Source organism: Sebastes fasciatus, chromosome 4 (assembly GCF_043250625.1).
Source record: "Sebastes fasciatus isolate fSebFas1 chromosome 4, fSebFas1.pri, whole genome shotgun sequence".
Classification (NCBI taxonomy): Eukaryota; Metazoa; Chordata; class Actinopteri; order Perciformes; family Sebastidae; genus Sebastes; species Sebastes fasciatus.
Window position 1 is genome coordinate 31,068,461 of NC_133798.1, and position 20,943 is coordinate 31,089,403.

Sequence of the window (20,943 nt, forward strand, 5' to 3'; positions counted from 1 at the left end):
TTGTTCAAAATAGTTGCTAATTACGTTTTCTTCAATTCTACAGTTGTATAACACAGGATTCAAATTACATTAATATTTTTTTATACTTTAATAATTATTTTCATTTACAAAGCATTATATTGTTTTAAAATCAGTAAATCCTACACTCACACTTCAACACTGAACAAGTAACAGCATCTGAAGCGTCCTTTTGTGATATTTTATATCCACTACTGAACTGATGTTACTAAATATGAACTATATTATATTCCTACAGAAGTACCTCCACTTCAGAACTATTGAAAAAACGTTGTCTGAAGTTTGTAGTAGTAGTAGTAGTTATTGTAGTAGTTGTAGTAATAACTCATTTAGTTTTTTTATTGACAATTTTCCAAAAAGAATGCACATAAAAATAAACAAATAGCAATAAGATGTTAAATTAAGGGAAAACAAAAAACTACTAACTGAAAAGGTGAAGGATGAAGCTTATTATACCTACCTTGTCACCCTAACCCTTTCACTACTAGGTTTACAGAAACTAAAACAAAGTTTGAAACATTTCACATCGGCTCTCTAATTTCTAACAACCTCTGAATACAGTCAGGAAGCAGATTATTTTGTGCTTTGTACATTATCTCTGCAGTGTTAAGATCAACTATGTCACAAACTGTTAAAGCTTGTAAGTTATTGAATAGTGCGTTGGTTTGTTCGTTATAATCAGATCGATTTACAATTATTACAGCTCTCTTCTGTAGCGTGAACATTGGATTAGTGTTGGTTTTGTATGTGTTTCCACAAACCTCCACACAGCAGGTAATATATGGAACTGTGAGAGAACAATACATTATATGTAGTGAGCTCTGATTCAACATGTCTTTAGTTTTATATAATACTGCAGTGTTTTTAGACATGTATGTTTTGGAAATTGAAATGGGATTCACCTTTATAAGAACACATGTACGAACAATTCTGAAGTTTAAGGTCCTGTCTACACGTATACAGATATTCTTAAAAACAGATATTGTCCTCTACGTTTTGGCCTCTCGTCCACACACACAGAGTTTTGGAACACAAAAACGGATATTTATGAAAATGTCTTCTAAGGTGCAGATTCTTAAAAACTCTGGTTTCTTTGTGTCTGTGTGGACATGTAAAACGTAGTGTTTGGGAAACGATTACGTTTATTAGCGCTTCTCGGACTAATTACTACTTTACATTTGAAACATGTTCCAGTCACAGGAGGCCAAAGCAGGAACACATTAAACATGTGGAGGCTGAATGGTGATTGAATGAGCTTTTGGGCGATTGAAGGCGAGGTTTGGAGCACTCAGAAGGGCGATGGACTTAAACCTGAATGGTAAATGGTAAATGGACTTGGACTTATATAGCGCTTTTCTAGTCTTCCGACCACTCAAAGCGCTTTACACTACATGTCAGTATTCACCCATTCACACACACATTCATACACTGATGGCAGAGGCTACTAAGGTGCCAACTTTGCCCATCAGGATTTAATCTAAATACTCATTCACACACCGATGGCTATGCCTCCGGGAGCAATTTGGGGTTAAGTGTCTTGCTCAAGGACTCATCGACATGTGACCCGGAGCAGCCGGGGATCGAACCACCGACCTTCCGATTGGTGGACAACCTGCTCTACCCTCTGAGCCACAGACGCCCGAATGACTCCCTTTCCTCATTGATGCATGTAAAGAGACAGTTGATGACAACAGAGTGATGACAGGAATACCAGCCCCCCCACCCCCCAACAATAACTGTTATCCAACTGACTGTAATGAAGCCGAAGGAAAGAGAGAGAAGGGTGGTAACATAATTACTTAACCTGTAACTTGTGATCTCACTTGTGGTGACATGTAAATATGACGGCAAGCGTTTGGAGTCGTTTTTGCACTCGAGTGTGGACGGAGATATTTTGTAAAACGAAGGTCGTCTGAAATGATTATTTTTTATGAAACGGAGGGGAAAATATCAGTTTTTAAAAATATCTGTACACATGTAGACAGGGTTAGGATGGACTGGCGACCTGTCCAGGGTGTACCCTGCCTTCGCCCAATGTCGGCTGGGATCGGCTCCAGCCCCCCCGCGACCCCTAGCGGGATAAGCGGTTGCAGATGGATGGATGGATGGATGTAGACAGGGTATTTATTAAGAAACACATAAAGGAAAAACTGAGGAAGAAAATGTCGGGGTGCCAAATTAGAACTTTTTATTTTCTGGTCATTGTATATATAATAAATGTTGCATATTGGCACAAATTACTGGGTAAAGTAAAGCAAACCTTATTATTATTTATTAAGAGTTTTTTCAAAATTAGGTGTTTTAAGGGTTTTAGTTTTTACTGTTTCAAATTAATGTACACTTAAGGAATCCTTGTCTGGTTCGTTTTCAGGGGTAAATAAAGGATTAATTCTTGATTCATATTGGTAGAAAATTAATCAATGAAATCTGATCATAAAACATTCAGCTGCAGTGGTTTTACACACCAGAGAAAAATAAATGTTTTGTCTCAACCGTCTGTTGCATTTTCATTTCATATTGTCCACCTCTCTGCAGACTGTTTGTATAACCTGAACAAAGTGAACAAATCCTCAACGGAATAAAAACAAAGAAAGTTTCCACTGGATTTGTCTTTTTTTTGGTCAACATTTACTCAAGTACTGAACTTAAGTAAAGTAAAAGTACCTCAATTCTTGAGCATTTCCATATTACTTTATATTTATACTCTACTACATCTCAAAGGTAAATATAGCACTTTTTACTCCACTACATTTGTCTGACAGCTTTAGTTACTTTTCAGATTACAGTTTTCCATCTCCTTCCTGTCCAGTGAAAACCAGGTATCTCCAGATGTGTTGATGTTGAATGTTTGTGATAGAGCAGAGAAAATGCTTCTTTAAGCTAAATAAAGTCTTTAAAAAGCCTCTTGGATCAGCTGGAAAATGCATCCTCAAAAAGCTGAAAACAGGCTGTTTTTCTGAGTTTTTAGAGATACGTGGTTCTCACAGGACAGCGACGCTACAAACAAATGATGATCTTATAGACCATGATGCATTGCTGTAGATTAAACTACCCAACAGTATATAAAGGATTTAAAATGCAACATACACATTAATGCAGCAGTAATATTAATCCAGAAACATCAGATATAATAGTAAAACACTGACAGGGAACATTTTACTGTTCAATCAATACTTTTACTTTAAGTACTTGAAGTACATTTGACTGATAATACTTAAATGCTTTTACTTCAATAAGGGTTTTGAATGCAGGACTTTAGTGGAGTATTTTCACAGTGTGGTATTAGTACTTTTACTTCAGTAAAGGGTCTGAATACTTCCTCCACCACTCCCTGTTGGCGACGGGCCACTGAGAGGTGGAGCAACACTGAAAGAGGAGAGCTTCAGCGTCACATTTCCTGGTATGAAATTGAAAGTTTGTCTGAGCGACAGCAGAGCTGCAGTCGAGACGAGTCTCTCTGTTTCTCTCTAAAGAAACATTCAACTGAATCCAGCAGGTTTTTATCAACAACACAGCAGAATCTCTGCCAAACACTGGTGAGTACACTGACCTACAGAGACTAAATGCACTAACTAAATATAGTTCAAACCAGAATCTGTCTGTTTTACATCTGTTTAAAGAATAGATCAAAACAACCTGTAAATGTTGCCAGAAATACTAAACAGAGGTAAACCACAGTGACTGAACTCCGGCTAGTTAAGGTTAAACAGAATACAGTCACAGCTAGCATTAGTTTGAGCTAATTCACAGACCTGTTTCCTGTCTGAACTCCAAACCTCAGCTCTACTCAGACAGGAAGTTCCCCTCAGGGCAAATGTTTCACTGAGGTCCATCGGTGGCCGTGGGGGTTGTGGAGAGAAATGATATTATATATATAATGTCCTGCAGTCCAGAGCAGTAGCTTCCATCTTTTCTTCTGCACATCGAATGCGTCTGATTCTCTGCTCTCTGTATCTTCATCCTCTCTCTCTGATCCTCCTCTTCCTCCTCTTTGTCCAAGCTGACTCTCTGACTCTAACGCTCTTTAGACAGAGAAGGTGATTTTTATTTTGCTCTGTCCCTCAGACGCTTCAACAAAACAATTAATAAAATAAATTTCTGAATAAATATGTCAGAGTAAATTGTAATAGATTTATTAATTTTGTTTTTATTTTGACTCAATAACAATATAAGCAGCAGGGTAGCGGTAGTACTATATTATTTAATGCGTTATGTGGCAGTATTGGAGGGATCACATTGTTTTTTGTGGTTTAAAATTGAATTCTATTATTATTTTACAGATTTAAATTATGATATTTACAAAACCAGAGGGCTTGGGATGTGATCACTGCAATACTTAAGACATCAGATCAGTTTATCGTAGTTTTATTATTAAACTACCAGCCAATTTAATATGTGTGTTTTTTTTTATTAAACAAATAATCGAAAGATATGTAATTACAGTTTTGTTTTTTGTCCTCAGAGTGTAGATATGTCTGCTGCCAGCTGTCTGCTAACTGAAGATCAGTTTCTGTGCTCCATCTGTCTGGATGTGTTCACTGATCCAGTCAGCACACCATGTGGACACAACTTCTGTAAAACCTGCATCACTCAACACTGGGATGTTAATGTCCTGTTTCAGTGTCCCAACTGTCAGAAGATCTTCTACACTAAACCTGAGCTGCAGGTCAATACTTTCATCTCTGAGATGGCTGCTCAGTTCAGACAGTCGGCTCAACAGAAAGCCAGCAGCAGCAGCTCAGAGCAACAAGCTGCCAAACCAGGAGAAGTTCCCTGTGACGTCTGCACTGGAACCAAACTGAAGGCCCTGAAGTCCTGCCTGGTGTGTCTGGTCTCCTACTGTGAAACTCACCTGGAGCCTCATCTGACAAGGCCAGGCCTGAAAAGACATCAGCTGAACGACCCTGTGGAGAACCTGGAAGGCAGGATGTGTACGAATCACGATAAACTGCTGGAGCTGTTCTGTAAGACCGACCAGATGTGTGTCTGCATGCTCTGCACTGTTTTAGACCACAAGACACATGATGTTGTTCCTCTGAAAGAAGAATATGAAGGAAAGAAGGCCGAGCTGGGGAAGACAGAGGCTGAAATTCAGCAGATGATCCAGAAGAGACAACTGAAGATTCAGGAGATGAAACACTCAGTGGGGCTCAGTAAGGAAGATGCAGACAGAGAAATAGCAGATGGTGTTCAGGTCTTCACCGCTCTGAAGGAGTCTGTTGAGAGAAGCCAGGCCGAGCTCATCGACACGATCCAAGAGAAGCAGAGAAAGACAGAGAAACAGGCTGAAGGCTTCATCAAAGAGCTGGAACAGGAAATCTCTGAGCTGAAGAAGAGAAGCACTGAGGTGGTGCAGCTCTCACGCTCTGAAGACCACCTCCACCTCCTCCAAAGCTTCACGGCCCTGAGCGCTGCTCCACCCACCAAGGACTGGACAGAAGTCAGCGTCCGTCCACCTTCATATGAGGGGATTGTGGTGAGAGCTGTGAATCAGCTGGAGGAGACGTTCAGTAAACAGATGAAGAAGCTGTTTGAGGCCGAGCTGAAGAGGGTCCAGCAGTCTGCAGTAGAAGTGACACTTGATCCTGATACAGCACATCCTAACCTCATCCTGTCTGATGATGGTAAGCAGGTTAAACATGGTGATGTAAAGAAGAATCTCCCAGACAACCCAGAGAGATTTGATCATTGGGTTAATGTCTTAGCAAAGCAGAGTTTCTCTTCAGGAATGTTTTACTACGAGGTTCAGGTTAAAGGGAAGACTCGCTGGGATTTAGGAGTGGCCAGAGAGTTAATCAACAGGAAGGGAGAAATCACCCTGTCTCCTCAGAATGGTTACTGGATGATAGGGTTGAGGAATGAAAATGAGTACTACGCTTTTGCTGACCCTAGAGTATGTCTCTCTCTGAAGTCTCAGCCTGAGAAGGTGGGGGTGTTTGTGGATTATGAGGAGGGTCTGGTCTCCTTTTATGATGTTGATGCTGCAGCTCTTATCTACTCCTTTACTGGCTGCTGCTTCACCGAGAAACTCTACCCATACTTTAGTCCCGGTTCTAACTATGGTGGTAAAAACTCTGCCCCTCTGATCATCTCTCCTGTCAATCACACTGAGTAGAACAACCATTTGATTTTCTACAGAAATATTCTCTATCATTTAATGTAATGAATGTATATTATTGGAGATTTAGGGTGTATACATTGTTGAGTCATCAGATTCTGATCAATGAGTTTTTTGCTTTTTTTCTATAATGTTTTTCCCTGAGGCTATTTACTACTACAACACACAAATTTTACAGCACTGATTGATATTATCTAATCTAGTATGATTTATTCTAATAACTGCATTACTGCAAAACTGTTAAATCATCAGAAAACAATGAGCCTCATTCACCAACCGTTCTTAAGAAGAATCTTTTAAGTAATTTATATTTACAATTTATAATTCCTTGATAAGGAATAAGCTTTAAAACAATATCTGTATTCATGTAGATCGGGCCTAAGAACACGTAATGAATCTAACGTAGACTTTTTTAGGACCTTTAAGAACAAATATATGAAAAAACGTAAAGATATTGGTGAGTGAGGCCCAACTTTCCTCATATGCAAGAAGCATTTGCTCAATCCTTAAATGTCTGAGTGCCAAATTAAGAACTTCTTATTTGTGTGATCACTGTATATATATATATATATATATATATATATATATATATATATATATATATATATATATATATATATATATAATACTTGTTGCATATTGGCACAAATTACTGGGGAAAGTCACGACACCTTATTATTATTTTTTATTGAGAGTATTTTTTCAAATAAGGTGTTTTAAGGGTTTTAGTTTTTACCATTTCAAATTAATGTACACATAAGGGATCTCTGTCTGGTTCGTTTTCAGGGGTAAATAAAGGATTAACTCTTAATTAATATTTGTACAAAATTAATCAATGAAATGTGATCATAAATCAATCAGCTGCAGTGGTTTTACACACCAGAGAAAAATAAATGTTTTGTCTCAACTCTCTGTTGCATTTTCATTTCATATTGTCCACCTCTCTGCAGACTGTTTGTATAACCTGATCAAAGTGAACAAATCCTCAACGGAATAAAAACAAAGAAAGTTTCCACTGTATTTGTCTTTTTTTATCAACATTTACTCAAGTACTGAACTTAAGTAAAGTAAAAGTACCTCAATTCTTGAGCATTTCCATACTACTTCATATTTATACTCTACTACATCTCAGAGGTAAATACTGTACTTTTAACTTTGTCTGACAGCTTTAGTTACTTTTCAGATTAGTTTTTCATCCCTTTCCTGTCCAGTGAAAACCACGTATCTCCAGATGTGTTGAATGTTTGTGATAAACTGAAGGAGGAAGTGTTCCTTTATGTGTTGAGAAAATCTTTCTAAAGCTAAATAAACTCTTTAGAAAAGCCTCTTGGATCAGCTGGAAAATGCATCGTCACAAAGCTGAAAACAGGCTGTTTTTCTGACTTTTTAGAGATACGTGGTTCTCACAGGACAGCGATGTTACAAACATATGATGATCTTATAGACCATGATGCATTGCTGTAGATTAAACTACCCAACAGTATATAAAAGATTTAAAATGCAACATACACATTAATGCAGCAGTAATATTAATCCAGAAACATCATATATGATAGTTAAACACTGACAGGCAACATTTCACTGCTTAATCAATACTTTAACTTTAAGTACTTCAAGTACATTTGACTGATAATACTTAAATGCTTTTACGTCAGTAAGGGATTTGAATGCAGGACTTCAGTTGAGTATTTCCACAGTGTGGTATTAGTACTTTTACTTCAGTAAAGGGTCTGAATACTTCCTCCACCACTCCCTGTTGACGACGGGCCACTGAGAGGTGGAGCAACACTGAAAGAGGAGAGCTTCAGCGTCACATTTCCTGGTATGAAATTGAAAGTTTGTCTGAGCGACAGCAGAGTTACAGTCAAGACGAGTCTCTCTGTTTCTCTCTAAAGAAACATTCAACTGAATCCAGCAGTTTTTTATCAACAACACAGCAGAATCTCTGCCAAACACTGGTGAGTACACTGACCTACAGAGACTAAATGCACTAACTAAATATAGTTCAAACCAGAATCTGACTGTTTTACATCTGTTTAAAGAATGGATCAAAACAACCTGTAAATGTTGCCAGAAATACTAAACAGAGGTAAACCACAGTGACTGAACTCCGGCTAGTTAAGGTTAAACAGAATACAGTCATAGCTAACATTAGTTTGAGCTAATTCACAGACCTATTTCCTGTCTGAACTCCAAACCTCAGCTCTACTCAGACAGGAAGTTCCCCTCAGGGCAAATGTTTCACTGAGGTCCATCGGTGGCCGTGGGGGCTGTGGAGAGAAATGATATTATATATATATAATGTCCTGCAGTCCAGAGCAGTAGCTTCCATCTTTTCTTCTGCACATCGGATGCGTCTGATTCTCTGCTCTCTGCATCTTCATCCTCTCTCTGATCCTCCTCTTCCTCCTCTTTGTCCAAGCTGACTCTCTGACTCTAACGCTCTTTAGACAGAGAAGGTGATTTTTATTCTGCTCTGCTCTCAGATGTTTCAATAAAACAAATAAAGTAAATTACTGGATAAATATGTCACAGTAAATTGTAATAAATGTGTTAAGTTAAATATTAAAAATGTTTTTAAATATTTTCACTCTGATAACAAGCAGCAGGGTAGTAGTATTATATTATTTAATGTGTGATGTGGCAGTAATGGAGGGATCACATTGTGTTTTTTTGTGGTTTAAAATGTAATTATATCATGATTTGACAGGTTTAAATTATGATATTAACAAGAACCAAAAGGCTTATCACTGCAATACTTAAAACATCAGATCAGTTTATTGTAGTTTATTATTATTTTGACCATTATTTGAATAACTAACAAGCAGCTAATAGCCATGATGCTCCCTCCACCATAAATAATGATATTACATTATATTTTCACTAAAGGGAGGTAGCATTGGAGAAAATAAAAGTTAAAGGCTGACCTTTTCCAACCATTAAATTTAAAAGCAAAGCTTGACTCTTAAACCTTGGCCCTCCGACGCTCCTTCACTCGTCGAGGATAAAAGCAAACTACCAGCCCAAATGACTGTGTGTGTTTGTTTTTATTAAACAAATAATCGAAAGACATGTGATTACAGTTTTGTTTTTTGTCCTCAGAGTGTAGATATGTCTGCTGCCAGCTGTTTGCTGACTGAAGATCAGTTCCTGTGCTCCATCTGTCTGGATGTGTTCACTGATCCAGTCAGCACACCATGTGGACACAACTTCTGTAAAACCTGCATCACTCAACACTGGGATGTTAAGGTCCCGTTTCAGTGTCCCAACTGTCAGGAGATCTTCTACTCTAGACCTGAGCTGCAGGTCAATACTTTCATCTCTGAGATGGCTGCTCATTTCAGACAGTCAGCTCAACAGAAAGCCAGCAGCAGCAACAGCTCAGAGCAACAAGCTCCCAAACCAGGAGAAGTTCCCTGTGACGTCTGCACTGGAACCAAACTGAAGGCCCTGAAGTCCTGCCTGGTGTGTCTAGACTCCTACTGTGAGACTCACCTGGAGCCTCATCTGATAGTGTCAGGTCTGAAAAGACATCAGCTGATCGACCCTGTGGAGAACTTGGAAGGCAGGATGTGTACGAATCACGATAAACTGCTGGAGCTGTTCTGTAAGACCGACCAGATGTGTGTCTGCATGCTCTGCACTGTTTTAGACCACAAGACACATGATGTTGTTCCTCTGAAAGAAGAATATGAAGGAAAGAAGGCCGAGCTGGGGAAGACAGAGGCTGAAATTCAGCAGATGATCCAGAAGAGACAACTGAAGATTCAGGAGATGAAACACTCAGTGGGGCTCAGTAAGGAAGATGCAGACAGAGAGATAGCAGATGGTGTTCAGGTCTTCACCGCTCTGAAGGAGTATGTTGAGAGAAGCCAGGCCGAGCTCATCGACACGATCAAAGAGAAGCAGAGAAAGACAGAGAAACAGGCTGAAGGCTTCATTAAAGAGCTGGAACAGGAAATCTCTGAGCTGAAGAAGAGAAGCACTGAGGTGGTGCAGCTCTCGCGCTCTGAAGACCACCTCCACCTCCTCCAAAGCTTCACATCCCTGAATGCTGCTCCACCCACCAAGGACTGGACAGAAGTCAGCATCCATCGACCTTCATATGAGGGGACTGTGAGGAGAGTTGTGAATCAGCTGGAGGAGACACTCAGTAAACAGATGAAGAAGTTGCTCGCTGAGGCGAAGCTGAAGAGGGTCCAGCAGTCTGCAGTGGATGTGACACTTGATCCTGATACAGCACATCCCAAACTCATCCTGTCTGATGATGGAAAACAAGTAAACTGTGGTGATGTAAAGAAGAATCTCCCAGACAACCCAGAGAGATTTGATAGAGGTGCTTGTGTCTTAGCAAAGCAGAGTTTCTCTTCAGGAAGGTTTTACTACGAGGTTCAGGTTAAAGGGAAGACTAAGTGGGATTTAGGAGTGGCCAGAGAGTCGATCAACAGGAAGGGATTATTCACACTGACTCCTCAGGATGGTTACTGGACAATATGGTTGAGGAGTAAAAATGAGTACAAAGCTCTTACTGACCCTCTAGTCCGTCTCTCTCTGGAGTCTCAGCCTGAGAAGGTGGGGGTCTTTGTGGATTATGAGGAGGGTCTGGTCTCCTTTTATGATGTTGATGCTGCAGCTCTTATCTACTCCTTTACTGGCTGCTCCTTCACTGAGAAACTCCACCCATACTTTAGTCCCAGTCTTAACGATGGTGGTAAAAACTCTGCCCCTCTGATCATCTCTCCTGTCAATCACACTGAGTAGAACAACCATTTGATTTTCTACAGAAATATTCTCCATCATTTAATGTAATGAATGTATATTATTGGTGGTTTAGGGTGAATACATTGTTGATTCATCAGATTCTGATCAATGATTTTTTTTTGATGTGTCACATTGCTACTTACAACTACTACACACAGACTATACATCACTGATTGATATTATCTAATGTAGTTGAATTTATTTTAATAACTGCATTACTGCAAGACTTAAATCATCAGAAAACAATGAGCCTCTTTCCACAACCGTTGTTGAGAAGAAATTTCTTCTTAAAACCCTCATGCAGTTTTCACAAAGTTTCTGACATTCACCGATGTTTTCTTGTTTTGGATTTGTTGTAGAGCAGAATCTACGCAAAGAGCACGCTCACACACATTTGAGTGCTGACATGTTTGTGCAAAATAATTAGTTATTGCGTTTTCTTCAATTCTACAGTTGCATAACAGGTTTCAAATTACATTATTTGTTTTTATAATTTTTAATAATTATTTTCATTATTTTACAAAGCATTATGGTCTTTTAAAATCAGTAAATCCTAAACCAATAATTCAACACTGAACACGTAACTGCATAAAATGCATAATCTTGTTGATATTTTTTTATCCACATCTGACCTGATGCGACTAAATATGACCTATATTTTATTCCTACAGAAGTACCTCCACTTCAGAGCTATTGAAAAATATTTTTTAAAGTTTGTTTTAGTTGTCTTAATAGTAGTGGTCGTAGTAGTAATTATTTATTTTGGTTCTTATTGACAATTTTCCAAAAAAAGTGCACATAAAAATAAACGAATAGCAATAATACATTAAATTAAGGGAAAACAAAAAACTACTAACTGTCGGCCTTAACCCTTTCACTACTAGGTTTACAGAAACTAAAACAAAGTTTGAAACATTTCACATCGGCTCTCTCTAATTTCTAACAACCTCTGAATACAACCAGGAGGCAGATTATTTTGTGCTTTGTACATTATCTCTGCAGTGTTAAGATCAACGAGATCACAAACCTTTAAAGCTTGTAAGTTAATGAATAGTGCGTTGGTTGGTTCGTTATAATCAGATCGATTTACAATTATTACAGCTCTCTTCTGTAGCGTGAACATTGGATTAGTGTTGGTTTTGTATGTGTTTACACAAACCTCCACACAGCAGGTAATATATGGAACTGTTAGAGAACATACATTATATATAGTGAGTTCTGATTCAACATATCTTTAGTTTTATATAATACTGCAGTGTTTTTAGACATGTATGTTTTGGAAATTGAAATGGGATTCACCTTTATAAGAACACATGTACGAACAATTCTGAAGTTTAAGGTCCTGTCTACACGTATACAGATATTCTTAAAAACAGATATTGTCCTCTACGTTTTGGCCTCTCGTCCACACACACAGAGTTTTGGAACACAAAAACGGATATTTATGAAAATGTCTTCTAAGGTGCAGATTCTTAAAAACTCTGGTTTCTTTGTGTCTGTGTGGACATGTAAAACGTAGTGTTTGGGAAACGATTACGTTTATTAGCGCTTCTCGGACTAATTACTACTTTACATTTGAAACATGTTCCAGTCACAGGAGGCCAAAGCAGGAACACATTAAACATGTGGAGGCTGAATGGTGATTGGATGAGCTTTTGAAGGCGAGGTTTGGAGCACTCAGAAGGGCGATGGACTTAAACCTGAATTACTCCCTTTCCTCATTGATGCATGTAAAGAGACAGTTGATGACAGCAGAGTGATGACAGGAATCCCAGTCCCCCCACCCCCCAACAATAACTGTTATCCAACTGACTGTAATGAAGCCGAAGGAAAGAGAGAGAGAAGGGTGGTAACATAATTACTTAACCCGTAACTTGTGATCTCACTTGTGGTGACATGTAAATATGACGGCAAGCGTTTGGAGTCGTTTTTGCTCTCGAGTGTGGACGGAGATATTTTGTAAAACGAAGGTCGTCTGAAATGATTATTTTTTATGAAACGGAGGGGAAAATATCAGTTTTTAAAAATATCTGTACACATTTAGACAGGGTATTTATTAAGAAACACATTAAGGAAAAACTGAGGAAGAAAATGTCTGGGTGCCAAATGAAGAACTTTTTATTTTCTGATCATTGTATATATAATAAGTGTTGCATATTGGCACAAATTACTGGGTAAAGTAAAGCAAACCTTATTATTATTTATTAAGAGTTTTTTCAAAATAAGGTGTTTTAAGGGTTTTAGTTTTTACTGTTTCAAATTAATGTACACTTAAGGGATCCTTGTCTGGTTCGTTTTCAGGGGTAAATAAAGGATTAATTCTTGATTCATATTGGTAGAAAATTAATCAATGAAATCTGATCATAAAACATTCAGCTGCAGTGGTTTTACACACCAGAGAAAAAGAAATGTTTTGTCTCAACCGTCTGTTGCATTTTCATTTCATATTGTCCACCTCTCTGCAGACTGTTTGTATAACCTGAACAAAGTGAACAAATCCTCAACAGAATAAAAACAAAGAAAGTTTCCACTGGATTTGTCTTTTTTGTCAACATTTACTCAAGTACTGAATTTAAGTAAAGTATAAGTACCTCAAAATACTTGAGCATTTCCATACTACTTTATACTTCTACTCCGGTACATCTCAGAGGTAAATATTGTACTTTTTACTCCACTACATTTGTCTGACAGCTTTAGTTACTTTTCAGAATATAGTTTTCCATCTCCTTCCTGTCCAGTGAAAACCAGGTATCTCCGGATATGTTGATGTTGAAGGTTCGTGATAAACTGAAGAATGAATTGTTCCTTTATGTGTTGAGAAAATCCTCTTTAAGATAGATAGTCTTTAAAAAGCCCTTTGGATCAGCTGGAAAATGCATCGTCACAAAGCTGAAAACAGGCTGTTTTTTCTGACTTTTTAGAGATGCGTGGTTCTCACAGGACAGCAACGCTACAACCGTATGATGATCTTATTGACCATGATGCATTGCTGTAGATTAAACTAGCCAACAGTTCTTTAAAGGAGTTAAAATGCAACATACACATTAATGCAGCAGTAATATTAATCCAGAAACATCAGATATGATAGTTAAACACTGACAAGGAACATTTTACTGCTCAATCAATACTTTTACTATCAGTACTTCATGCATATTGGGCTCTAAGTAAGGGTTTTGAATGCAGGACTTTTACTTATAGTGGAGAAAATAAAGGATCAGGTCTGAATACTTCCTCCACCACTCCCTGTTGGCGACGGGCCACTGAGAGGTGGAGCAACACTGAAAGAGGAGAGCTTCAGCGTCACATTTCCTGGTAGGAAAGTGAAAGTTTGTCTGAGCGACAGCAGAGCTGCAGTCGAGACGAGTCTCTCCGTTTCTCTCTAAAGAAACATTCAACTGAATCCAGCAGCTTTTTATCAACAACACAGCAGAATCTCTGCCAAACACTGGTGAGTACACTGACCTACAGAGACTAAATGCACTAACTAAATATAGTTCAAACCAGAATCTGACTGTTTTACATCTGTTTAAAGAATAGATCAAAACAAGCTGGAAATGTTGCCAGAAATACTAAACAGAGGTAAACCACAGTGACTGAACTCTGGCTAGTTAAGGTTAGACAGAATACAGTCACAGCTAGCATTAGTTTGAGCTAATTCACAGACCTGTTTCCTGTCTGAACTCCAAACCTCAGCTCTACTCAGACAGGAAGTTCCCCTCAGGGCAAATGTTTCACTGAGGTCCATCGGTGGCCGTGGGGGTTGTGGAGAGAAATGATATTATATATATAATGTCCTGCAGTCCAGAGCAGTAGCTTCCATCTTTTCTTCTGCACATCGAATGTGTCTGATTCTCTGCTCTCTGTATCTTCCTCCTCTTTGTCAAAACTGACTCTCTGACTCTAACGCTCTTTGGACAGAGAAGGCGATTTTTATTCCGCTCTGCTCCGTCAGACGCTTCAATAAAACAAATAATAAAGTAAATTAATGTATAACTATGTCACAGTAAATTGTAATAAATATGTTAAGTTCAATATTAAAAATATATATGTTTTTATATTTTCACTCAGTAACAATATAAGCAGCACGGTAGCAGTAGTACTATATTATTTAATGTGTTATGTGGCAGTATTGGAGGGATCACATTTTATTTTTTGGGGTTTAAAATTGAATTATATATGATTTCACTCATTTAAATTATGATATTAACAAGAACCAGAGGGCTTAGGATGTGATCACTGCAATGCATAAGACATAAGATCAGTTTATTTTAGTTTTATCATTATTTTGACTATTATTTGAATAACTAACAAGCAGCTAATAGCCATGATGCTCCCTCCTCCATAAATAATGATATTACATTATATTTTCATTAAAGGTAGGTAGCATTGGAGAAAATAAAAAGTAAAGGCCGACCTTTTCCAACCATTAAATTTAAAAGCAAACTGTGACTCTTAAACCTTGGCCCTCTGACACCCCTTCACTCGTCGGGGGAAAAAAGCAAACTACCAGCCAATTTACTATGTGTGTTTGATTTTATTAAACAATAATCAATAGATATGTAATTACAGTTTTGTTTTTTGTCCTCAGATTGTAAATATGTCTGCTGCCAGCTGTCTGCTAACTGAAGATCAGTTTCTGTGCTCCATCTGTCTGGATGTGTTCACTGATCCAGTCACCATACCATGTGGACACAACTTCTGTAAAACCTGCATCACTCAACACTGGGATATTAAGGTCCCGTTTCAGTGTCCCAACTGTAAAGAGCTTTTCTACACCAGACCTGAGCTGCAGGTCAATACTTTCATCTCTGAGATGGCTGCTCAGTTCAGACAGTCAGCTCAACAGAAAGCCAGCAGCAGCAGCTCAGAGCAACAGGCTGCCAAACCACGAGAAGTTCCCTGTGATGTCTGCACTGGAAACAAACTGAAGGCCCTGAAGTCCTGCCTGGTATGTCTGGAATCCTACTGTGAGAATCATCTGGAGCCTCATCTGACGAGGTCAGGCCTGAAAAGACATCAGCTGATCGACCCTGTGGAGAACCTGGAAGGCAGGATGTGTACGAAGCACGATAAAGTGCTGGAGCTGTTCTGTAAGACAGACCAGATGTGTGTCTGCATGCTCTGCGTTTAGTCAGACCACAAGACACATGATGTTGTTCCTCTGAAAGAAGAATATGAAAGAAAGAAGGCCAATCTGGGTAAGACAGAGGCTGAAATTCAGCAGATGATCCAGAAGAGACGACTGAAGATTCAGGAGATGAAACGCTCAGTGGGGCTCAGTAAGGAAGATGCAGACAGAGAGATAGCAGATGGTGTTCAGGTCTTCACTGCTCTGAAGGAGTCTGTTGAGAAAAGCCAGGCCGAGCTCATCAACACGATCCAAGAGAAGCAGAGAAAGACAGAGAAACAGGCTGAAGGCTTCATCAAAGAGCTGGAACAGGAAATCTCTGAGCTGAAGAAGAGAAGCACTGAGGTGGTGCAGCTCTCACGCTCTGAAGACCACCTCCACCTCCTCCAAAGCTTCACGTCCCTGAACGCTGCTCCACCCACCGAGAACTGGACAGAAGTCAGCGTCTGTCCACCTTCATATGAGGGGACTGTGGTGAGAGCTGTGAATCAGCTGGAGGAGATGCTCAGTAAACAGATGAAGAAGCTGTTTGAGGCCAAGCTGAAGAGGGTCCAGCAGTCTGCAGTGGAAGTGACACTTGATCCTTTTACAGCACATCCTGCTCTCATCCTGTCTGATGATGGAAAACAGGTGAACTGTGGTGATGTAAAGAAGAATCTCCCAGACAATCCAGACAGATTTGATTATTATCCCTGTGTCTTAGCAAAGCAGAGTTTCTCTTCAGGAAGGTTTTGTTACGAGGTTCAGGTTAAAGGGAAGACTGACTGGGATTTAGGAGTGGTCAGAGAGTCGATCAACAGGAAGGGAATAATCACACTTACTCCTCAGGATGGTTACTGGAGGATATGTTTGAAGAATGAAAATGAGTACTACGCTTGTGCAGGCCCTTCAGTCCATCTCTATCTTGAGTCTCAGCCTGAGAAGGTGGGGGTGTTTGTGGATTATCAGGAGGGTATGGTCTCCTTTTATGATGTTGATGCTGCAGCTCTTATCTACTCCTTTACTGGCTGCTGCTTCACTGAGAAACTCTACCCATACTTTAGCCCCGGTCCTAACTATGGAGGTAAAAACTCTGCCCCTCTGATCATCTCTCCTGTCAATCACACTAAGTAGAACAACCATTTGATTTTCTACAGAAATATTCTCTATCATTTAATGTAATGAATGTATATTATTGGTGATTTAGGGTGTATACATTGTTGAGTCATCAGATTCTGATCAATGAGTTTTTTGCTTTTTTTGCTACTTACTACTACAACACACAGATTTTACAGCACTGATTGATATTATCTAATGTAGTCTGATTTATTCTAATAACTGCATTACTGCAAAACTGTTGAATCATCAGAATACAATGAGGATCATTCACCAACCGTTCTTAAGAATAATTTTTAAGTAATTTATATTCAGAATTTATAATTCCTTAATAAGGAATAAGCTTGTGATGTAGATCGGGCCTGAGAACACGTTGTGAATCTGACGTAGACTTTTCTTAGGACCTTTGTTAAGAACAAATTTAAGAAAAAACTTAAAGATATTGGTGAATGAGGCCCAACTTTCCTCATATACAAGAAGCACTTGCTCGTTCCTTAAATGTCTGTGTGCCAAATTAAGAACTTTTTATTGTCTGATCATTGTATATATTTAATAAGTGTTGCATATTGGCACAAATTACTGGGGAAAGTCACGACACCTTATTATTATTTTTTATTAAGAGTATTTTTTTAAATAAAGGTGTTTTAAGGGTTATAGTTTTTACCATTTCAAATTAATGTGCACATAAGGGATCTCTGTCTGGTATGTTTTTTGGGGTAAATTAAGGATTAACTCTTGATTCATATTTGTAGAAAATTAATCAATGAAATCTGATCATGAAACATTCAGCTGCAGTGGTTTTACACACCAGAGAAAATGAAATTTTTTGTCTCAACCGTCTGTTGCATTTTCATTTCATATTGTCCACCTCTCTGCAGACTGTTTGTATAACCTGAACAAAGTGAACAAATCCTCAACGGAATAAAAACAAAGAAAGTTTCCACTGGATTTGTTTTTTTTTTGGTCAACATTTACTCAAGTACCGAACTTAAGGAAAGAAAAAGTACCTCAAAATACGTGAGTATTTCCACTTCATGCTTCTTTACATACTTTACTTTACTTCTACTCCGCTACATCTCAGAGGTAAATACTGTACTTTTTACTTTGTTTGACAGCTTTAGTTACTTTTCAGATTACAGTTTTCCATCTCCTTCCTGTCCAGTGAAAACCACTTATCTCCAGATGTGTTGATGTTGAATGTTTGTGATAAACTGAAGGATGAAGTGTTCCTTTATGTGTTGAGAAAATCCTTCTAAAGCTAAATAAAGTCTTTAAAAAGCCTCTTGGATCAGCTGGAAAATGCATCGCCACAAAGCTGAAAACGGGCTGTTTTTCTGACTTTTTAGAGATACGTGGTTCTCACAGGACAGCGACGCTACAAACACATGATCTTATAGACCATGATGCATTGCTGTAGATTAAACAAGCCAATGGTATATAAAGGAGTTAAAATGCAACATACACATTAATGCAGCAGTAATATTAATCCAGAAACATCAGATATAATAGTAAAACACTGACAGGGAACATTTTACTGCTCAATCAATACTTTTACCTCAACTACATTTGACTGATAATACTTAAATCCTTTTACTTCAGTAAGGATTTTGAATGCAGGACTTTAGTGGAGTATTTTCACAGTGTGGTATTAGTACTTTTACTTCAGTAAAGGGTCTGAATACTTCCTCCACCACTCCGTCGGCGACGGGCCACTGAGAGGTGGAGCAACACTGAAAGAGGAAGTCTTCAGCGTCACATTTCCTGGTATGAAAGTGAAATTTTGTCTGAGCGACGGCAGAGCTGCAGTCGAGACGAGTCTCTCCGTTTCTCTCTAAAGAAACATTCAACTGAATCCAGCAGGTTTTTATCAACAACACAGCAGAATCTCTGCCAAACACTGGTGAGTACACTGACCTACAGAGACTAAATGCACTAACTAAATATAGTTCAAACCAGAATCTGACTGTTTTACATCTGTCTAAAGAATAGATCAAAACAAGCTGTAAATGTTGCCAGAAATACTAAACAGAGGTAAACCACAGTGACTGAACTCCAGCTAGTTAAGGTTAGACAGAATACAGTCACAGCTAGCATTAGTTTGAGCTAATTCACAGACCTGTTTCCTGTCTGAACTCCAAACCTCAGCTCTACTCAGACAGGAAGCTCCCCTCAGGGCAAATGTTTCACGGAGGTCCATCGGTGGCCGTGGGGGTTGTGGAGAGAAATGATATTATATATACAGTGGAGGAAATAAGTATTTGATCCCTTGCCAATTTTGTAAGTGTGCCCACTTACAAAGAAAGGAACGGTCTATAATTTTAATGGTAGGTTTATTTTAACAGTGAGAGACAGAATATATACAGAAAATCACATCATATAAAAGTTATAAATTAATTTGTATTTTATTGTGGGAAATAAGTATTTGATCCCCTAGCAACCAACAAGAATTCTGGCCCCCACAGACCGGTTAGATTAGTCCTCTCGCTTTAAGAAAGTACTCCGAATCTCAACTTGTGACCTGTATAAAAGACAACTGTCAACTCATTACTTGTATAAAAGACACCTGTCCACAATCAGATTCCAACCTCTCCACCATGGGCAAGACCAAAGGGCTGTCTAAGGACGTCAGGGACAAGATTGTAGACCTGCATAAGACTGGAATGGGCTACAAGACCATCAGCAAGTAGCTTTGTGAGAAGGAGACAACTGTTGGTGCCATTATTCGGAAATGGAAGAAACACAAAATGACCATCAATCGCCCTCGGTCTGGGGCTCCACGCAAGATCTCGTCTCGTGGGGTAGGTAGGGTGAGGGATCAGCCCAGAAATACACGGGAGGAACTTCTTAATGATCGCAAGACAGCTGGGACCACAATCACCAAGAAAACCATTGGTAACACACTACACCGTAATGGTTTAAAATCCTGCAGCGCCCGCAATGTCCCCCTCCTCAAGAAGGCACATGTACAGGCCTGTCTGTTTGCCAATGAACACCTGAATGATTCAGAGAAGGCTTGGGAGAAGGTGATGTGGTCAGATGAGACCAAAATCGAGCTCTTTGGCATCAACTCGACTCGCCGTGTTTGGAGGAAGAGAAATGCTGACTATAACCCCAAGAACACCATCCCCACCGTCAAGCATGGAGGTGGAAACATTACGTTTTGGGGGTGTTTCTCTGCTACGGGGACAGGACGACTTCACCGCATCGAAGGGAGGATGGACGGGACCATGTACCGTGAAATGTTGGGCGACAACCTCCTTCCCTCAGCCAGGACACTGAAAATGGGTCATGGATGGGTCTTTCAGCACGACAATGACCCAAAACATAGGGCCAAGGCAACAAAGGAGTGGCTCAAAAAGAAGCACATTAAGGTCATGGAGCGGCCTAGCCAGTCTCCGGACCTTAATTCCATAGAAAATCTGTGGAGGGAGCTGAAGCTTTGAGTTGCCAAGCGACAGCCTCGAAACCTTAAAGATTTGGAGATGATCTGCAAAGAAGAGTCGACCAAAATCCCCCGAGATGTACGCAAACCTGGTGACCATCTACAAGAAACGTCTGACCTCTGTGCTTGCCAACAACGTTTCTCCACCAAGTACTGAGTCATGTTTTGATAGGGGATCAAATACTTATTTCCCACAATAAAATACAAATTAATTTATAACTTTTATATGATGTGATTTTCTGTATATATTCTGTCTCTCACTGTTAAAATAAACCTACCATTAAAATTATAGACCGTTCCTTTCTTTGTAAGTGGGCAAACTTACAAAATCGGCAAGGGATCAAATACTTATTTCCTCCACTGTATAATGTCCTGCAGTCC

At 39.1% G+C, this 20,943-nt stretch overlaps 1 protein-coding gene, 1 long non-coding RNA gene and 2 pseudogenes across 2 annotated transcripts; all 4 read left to right on the forward strand.

The window, feature by feature from the left end:
• Positions 1-199: 199 nt before the first annotated feature.
• Positions 200-13,425, forward strand: LOC141766611 (uncharacterized). Its single transcript, XR_012593659.1, has 2 exons — positions 200-317; positions 11,611-13,425. It is a non-coding gene; the product is annotated as an uncharacterized LOC141766611 (long non-coding RNA).
• Positions 4,490-18,186, forward strand: LOC141766605 (E3 ubiquitin-protein ligase TRIM21-like). The gene is made up of 2 exons (XM_074633576.1): positions 4,490-6,495; positions 17,464-18,186. The coding sequence occupies exon 1, from the start codon at positions 4,490-4,492 to the stop codon at positions 6,131-6,133; it is 1,644 nt and encodes a 547-aa protein (XP_074489677.1). The 3' UTR covers positions 6,134-6,495; positions 17,464-18,186.
• Positions 7,961-13,425, forward strand: LOC141766603 (E3 ubiquitin-protein ligase TRIM21-like; annotated as a pseudogene).
• LOC141766607 (E3 ubiquitin-protein ligase TRIM21-like) lies at positions 15,495-17,443 on the forward strand (annotated as a pseudogene).
• Positions 18,187-20,943: the final 2,757 nt, after the last annotated feature.